Source organism: Sapajus apella, unplaced genomic scaffold (genome assembly GCF_009761245.1).
Source record: "Sapajus apella isolate SASKATOON/1434 unplaced genomic scaffold, GSC_monkey_1.0 scaffold25, whole genome shotgun sequence".
NCBI lineage: Eukaryota > Metazoa > Chordata > Mammalia > Primates > Cebidae > Sapajus > Sapajus apella.
The window spans coordinates 26,957,427-26,963,865 of NW_022436965.1; the positions used below are offsets into that span (position 1 = coordinate 26,957,427).

The window sequence follows — 6,439 nt, forward strand, 5'->3', positions numbered from 1 at the left end:
CCACTGCACTCCAGCCTGGGGTACAGAGTGAGACCCTGTCTCAAAAAATAATAATAATAAAATAAAATCTGAATAAAATTTACAGTTAGTTATTTACAGTTAGTTATTCATATTATACCAACGCCAATTTCTTAGGTTTGATTAGTATATCATGGTTACATAAGATTTTAACATTAGGGGAAGCAGGAAGGATATAGAGTAACTTTATATGGTATCTTTGCAACACATCTCTTCATCTCAAATTATTGCAAAATTAAAAATTATTTTAAAAAACCAACAACTTGAAAGTGGTTGCCTGTGAGGAGTAGAACCTGGGAATGGGTCAAGAAACTGCTTGTACCAAGAATCGATTTTTTAATAATGGGCATGTGTTCTGATTTACTTTGTTCCAGTTTTTTTTTTTTTTTTTTTTTGGAACTAGGTGATATCGTTGTGATTACAATAATCAAACTAAGACTATGTACAACATAAGGATTTTTAGATGCCTAGTATACAAGAAACAGTCCCTAGAGAAACTAAAACAAAATGATCAACAGCCATTTAAAAGTAAGTGAAGTTTGTTTAAATCTCTCTATAGAAAAATAGATTGCACTCAAGTGGGAGGATCTGAGATGCCACAACTAAATATGATAAAAACCTTTCTTTTTATATTCTGTGTTGGGTTTTTTAAAAAGGGAAAGAGGCATGCTATCAAAACGCTAAGAAACTATATAAAAGTGAGTACCATCAATCCTCTTGAGAAGTACAAACAGGTTGAGGGTGTCAATGTCGGCAGCTGGGAGGAGATTCAGGAAAGGGAGAATGTAATGGAGGGTATATGCGTCTCTCTCTCTCTCTCTCTCTCTCTCTCTCTGTGTGTGTGTGTGTGTGTGTGTGTGTGTGTATTGTGTGCAGGTTTCTTTCATGTGAAGCCAGATTGCATAAAACTTGGGCCAGGGCCAGGAAAAGAGGGTAGTTAAAAATGTGAAATAACAGCCAAGGACAAGTGTGTTATTAGGCTAACCTTCTCTCCATCTTTAAAAAATCAACCTAAGAAGGCCGGGCGCGGTGGCTCACGCCTGTAATCCCAGCACTTTGGGAGGCCGAGGCGAGTGGATCACAAGGTCAATAGATCAAGACCATCCTGGTCAACATGGTGAAACCCCGTCTCTACTAAAAATACAAAAAATCAGCTGGGTATGGTGGCGCGTGCCTGTAATCCCAGCTACTCAGGAGGCTGAGGCAGGAGAATTGCCTGAACCCAGGAGGCGGAGGTTGCGGTGAGCCGAGGTCATGCCATTGCACTCCAGCCTGGGTAACAAGAGCGAAACTCTGTCTCAAAAAAAAAAAAAATCAACCTAAGAAATATAATGTATAATGTAGCATTGTTCTAGCCAAGCTCTCCCATAATTTCTGAGATAAAAATAAGTTTCCCATTGTGCATAGGGCAAATATACTATGGACTGGATTGATTGGGAACTAACTAACACAAATTTATCCTTTTGATTATTTTGTTTATACCAACAAAGCAAAGGCAAATATCCTTGCTTTTATATTGTCATTGACTCAACTGGCAGTAAACTTGTGACTAAGGATATTTCCCAGGTTCAGTCACTTGCTATAAAAAACACACAACTGATCACTAAATGAATAACGTAGATATGCAATAAAATGTACACTTTTTTCCACGGGGCTCAGCATCCAACTGTATTCCAAAGGGAAATATCTTATATACATATATTTTAATAGAGATGGGGTTTCACCATCTTGGCCAGGCTGGTCTTGAACTCCTTATGAAGTCTTGAACTTCGTGATCCACCCATCTCGGCCTCCCAAAGTGCTGGGATTGCAGGCCTGAGCCATCGCGACCAGCCCAATTTCAAAATATCTAAGGGAAGTTCTGGTAATAAGTGGACTTATCTAAGGTGGAGTTATGTAAGGTGGTAATAAGTGGAGTTATGTGAAGTTATTTATAAGGTGGCATGCTCAGGCTCTAGAATCAGCAGGACAGGGTTCTTCATTCCAGCCCTCCTTTCCCCTGTCCCCACTTAATAGCTATGTGTCCTTGAATAAATTGTTTAATCTCTTTGAACCTCATAATCCTCATCTTCAAAAAGAAGATAGTATTCCATTATGCTGCTGTGAAGTTTGTTAGATTGTGTATATCAAGTACCTGGTACATAGTTGATACTCAACTAACAACTAGTAGGAATTGCCAATGTTTGTTGATAATATATTATATGTCTGACATTCTTCTTTGCCTCTTACATATATTAATTAATTGGACCCTCACAACAATCGGGAGGTTGGTACTGTTATCATCATCATCCCCACTGCAGGGAAGGGGAAACTGAGGCTTGGAGAGTTTAATTTGCATAGTATATAAAGCGGCAGGGCTGAAAATCTATAGAGTCTTGTTCCAACATCCTCATTACGCTACACTGTTGCTGTTATTGTTATTATTATCGTAGGACCCATAGGCAGAAACCAGATGGGGTCATACTATTTCTCTGACATAGATAAAGTCAATAGTAACTTTAATCGTATCACCAGACCTACCTCCTCTGACATATACCATCCTCCAGAGTCCAGGACTCAGGGTCTTTTCTCTAAAAGAACAGTGGATAAAGTGACATGATTAGAAAGAGCTAATAAGCATGTAAACTATTTGTTAGTTTTATTAAAACACCTAGGCTGACAAACAAACCAGGCTTCTATGATAAAAATATAGAATTTGTATCATAGGATCACACATGGAAACCTTGCCAGTACTTAAGTTTCTCCTCAATCTCTGCTTTTCCAATTCCACATCTCTCCCTCTCTCTTGCTGCCTTGTAAGTCTCAATCCTCTCCTCTTTATCAGCGCTCACTCTTCCGTACTGTTCCAATGTGTTGGCCTCAAACTCTTCTCCAAATCCTGCTTTCCCCTATAGAAATCATGTACATGGCCTCAGGAATATTCTTCACTTTCCTCTTTCAGCACCCACCCCAACATTTTCTGCTTCTGAAAGCCTAGTCCCTTCGTGTACTTGTGTACTTTGATTGGTTGGAATAAAAGGCAAGAAGGAGTTTAAAAAGTTTATTTAGGTCTATATTTCACATAACAAAATTCATACATGCAAGTAACAAAATACACAAAATATAGGCGAAAGCAATGTTAAAGTGCCACACAAATGTTAATAAATTAACGACTTTTAATTTGAAGCAGAAGAGGATGAATCCCTCTCTCACCAAAAAGTCAAAAGACTTCAGTTATGAAACATCCTGAAAAGAAAGCTCTAGCTTTGCGGGGAAGACTCCCCAGCCCTTCATGTCTGAAGGGCAGGATCATAGAAACAGTCTAGAAGGCCCACAGCATAGCCCTTACAGTCACAGCTGACTTATCACAAAGGGCCATTCAATCAACCTCCTCAATGATGGGGCCGGTGCTGGGGACCCCCTGGCGGGCTTGAGCGCCACAACTGCTGCCCCCAGGGACACCAGGCCCCCCATAGAGCCTGGAGAAGACAGGGCGACAGATGTGCTCCAGCTCCCTCTTCTGATGCTCATACTCCTCCTTCTCTGCCAGCTGGTTGTGCTCCAGCCAGGCAAGGACTTCCTGACACTTGTCTTGCACTTTGCGCCTGTCCTCTTTGGGAATCTTGTCCCTAAGGCTTTCCTCTTGCAAAGAACCTTTCACATGGAAGACATGGGCCTCCAACGAGTTTTTGGCAGCCACTCTGTCCCTCTGGGCCTCATCCTCAGCCTTGTATTGCTCGGCCTCACGAACCATCCTCTCCACCTCCTCCTTGCTCAGCCGGCCCTTGTCATTGGTGATGGTGATCTTGTTAGCCTTACCTGTGCTCCTGTCAGTGGCTGTCACGCTCAGGATGCCATTAGCATCAATGTCAAAGGTCACCTCTATCTGGGGGACTCCACGTGGGGCAGGAGGGATGCCACTGAGTTCAAAGCGCCCCAGCAGGTTGTTGTCCTTGGTCATGGCCCTCTCACCCTCATACACCTGGATGAAGACCCCAGGCTGGTTGTCGGAGTAGGTGGTGAAAGTCTGGGTCTGCTTGGTGGGGATAGTGGCATTCCTCTGGATAAGCGTAGTCATCACCCCACCTGCTGTCTCCAGCCCTAGAGACAGGGGAGCCACATCCAGCAGCAGAAGATCCTGCACTTTCTCACACTTGTCCCCCATCAACACGGCCGCCTGCACAGCGGCTCCATAGGCCACAGCCTCATCAGGGTTGATGCTCTTGTTCAGCTCCTTGCCGTTGAAGAAGTCCTGCAGCAACTTCTGCACCCTGGGGATGCGAGTGGAGCCTCCCACCAGGACGACGTCATGGATCTGGGCCTTGTCCAGCTTGGCATCCCGCAGGGCCTTCTCCACCGGCTCCAGAGTGCTGCGGAAGAGGTCTGAGCACAGTTCCTCAAATCGGGCACGAGTGATGGAAGTGTAGAAGTCCACGCCCTCGAACAGGGAGTCAATCTCCAGGGTGGCCTGGGTGCTGGAGGACAGGGTGCGCTTGGCGCGCTCACAGGCTGTGCGCAGCCTGCGCAGGGCCCGCTTGTTCCCGCTCAGGTCCTTCCGATGCTTCCGCCGGAATTCTTCCACGAAGTGGTTCACCAGCCGGTTGTCGAAGTCCTCTCCACCCAGGTGGGTGTCTCCAGCAGTGGCTTTCACCTCAAAGACACCGGCGTCAATGGAGAGAACGGACACGTCGAAGGTGCCCCCACCCAGGTCAAAAATGAGCACGTTGCGCTCTCCCGCGCCGCGCCGGTCCAGCCCGTAGGCGATGGCGGCCGCCGTGGGCTCGTTGATGATCCGCAGCACGTTGAGCCCCGCGATGGCGCCCGCGTCCTTGGTGGCCTGGCGCTGCGAGTCATTGAAGTAGGCGGGCACGGTGATCACAGCGTGCTTCACGGGCTGGCCCAGGTACGCCTCGGCCGTCTCCTTCATCTTGCTCAGCACCATGGACGAGATCTCCTCGGGGTAGAACGCCTTGTCCTCCCCGCGGTAGGACACGCGCACCTTGGGCTTGCAGCCCTCGCTCACCACCTGGAAGGGCCAGTGCTTCATGTCCGCCTGCACCGTGGCGTCCGCGAACTTGCGCCCGATCAGCCGCTTGGCGTCGAACACCGTGTTGTGCGGGTTCAGCGCCGCCTGGCTCTTGGCCGCGTCCCCGACCAGCCGCTCGGTGTCGGTGAAGGCCACGTAGCTGGGCGTGGTGCGGTTGCCCTGGTCGTTGGCCAGGATCTCCACGCGGCCCTGCTGGAACACGCCCACGCACGAGTAGGTGGTGCCCAGGTCGATGCCCACCGCCAGCTCCCGTGGGGCCTGCATGGCTGAAGCCTCTCGTGGATGCTCAAGGCTGTCGAGGCTGCCGCCGCTCAGCAGTCGAAGGGCGCTCCGCTGTGGGCGCTCCCGGCGATTTCTCTCCAGCCAGCCCGGCTCGGATCTGCTCGGCTTCGCTTCCACGGGCTTTTTATCCGCTTGCGCCTCCTCCCGCCTGCGCCGCCGCGAACCTTCCCGCAGCTTCCCGGCCGGCCGAGAGCTTCCCGCCCGCCCGGGCTGACTCAGCGGGACGGCGCCGCGCTGACGCCGGGAGAAGGTTCGGGCGGATCGGGTCGCGAGGCCCGGGGCTGAGCTGCTACCCTAGCCCCGCCCGCCTCTGACTCATGGCTGCGGAAAGAAACGCGGGGAAGGTGCCAGCTCCTCCCGGCGGGCGCTGAGGACGCGCGGCTGTGGCAGAGGCCGCAAAGGCAGCAGCTGGAGAGGAAGGTCTCTCCGGGGCTGGGGGAGGTCGGATCCCCGCGGCGCACAGGCCCGCGGGCTGCCTTGGAGGGCCGCTGCGAGTCCAGAGGCTCAGGAGGGCCGAAAACACGTTACCGTGCGAAGACAGGTATAGCAGATATATATACATGTATCTTAAAACAGTTGTATCTTGAACAAAATATTTTCGAAATCTCAATTTAAGTGGATTGATTGCTTGAGTGGCCAGAGATGATAAGCCTTAAGGGATAATACTGCAAACACCCTTACACAGGTGGCATTGGTGGTTCAGTGGTAGAATTCTCGCCTGCCACGCGGGAGGCCCGGGTTCGATTCCCGGCCAATGCACGTATAACTTTTTTTTTCCGACTAATTTCAATTCTTTTGCTTAACCTTTCCGATTAACTTCAGTTCTTTCTCCAAGCTTGGATTAATGACTCTTGAGTAAATGAAACCAGGTGGCCGAAGACTTTAGGTCCTTCCAGTTTTGTTCTGTCTCCTTTTACCACGTTCCTCAGAGGAGACGTGACATCGCTGTAGCCCTAGGACGGGAGAGACCTCGCCGCTCGATCCAAGGGAGAATGCAGCACCCGGGTAAGGTGAACGCAGATGTCCCTCGTGTTCTCCCCAGCGTTTGTATCCCCGAGGAGCCTCCTCTCTAGAGGCCTGGTGGAGAGGCACAGTGTGCGTTTTTCTCTATGG

At 49.3% G+C, this 6,439-nt stretch overlaps 1 protein-coding gene and 1 non-coding gene across 2 annotated transcripts; one reads left to right on the top strand and one right to left on the bottom strand.

The window, feature by feature from the left end:
- Positions 1-3,045: 3,045 nt before the first annotated feature.
- Positions 3,046-5,936, bottom strand: HSPA6 (heat shock protein family A (Hsp70) member 6). Its single transcript, XM_032291596.1, has one exon. It carries the CDS (start codon positions 5,306-5,308, stop codon positions 3,377-3,379), a length of 1,932 nt encoding a protein of 643 aa, XP_032147487.1. The 5' UTR covers positions 5,309-5,936; the 3' UTR covers positions 3,046-3,376.
- A 78-nt stretch (positions 5,937-6,014) lies between these two features.
- TRNAG-GCC lies at positions 6,015-6,085 on the top strand. Its single transcript has one exon. It is a non-coding gene; the product is annotated as a tRNA-Gly (tRNA).
- Positions 6,086-6,439: the final 354 nt, after the last annotated feature.

What these genes read in the sequence shown, in the direction of transcription:
- HSPA6 (XM_032291596.1), bottom strand. Translation starts at nt 5,308, where the DNA reads ATGCAGGCCCCACGGGAGCTGGCGGTGGGCATCGACCTGGGCACCACC.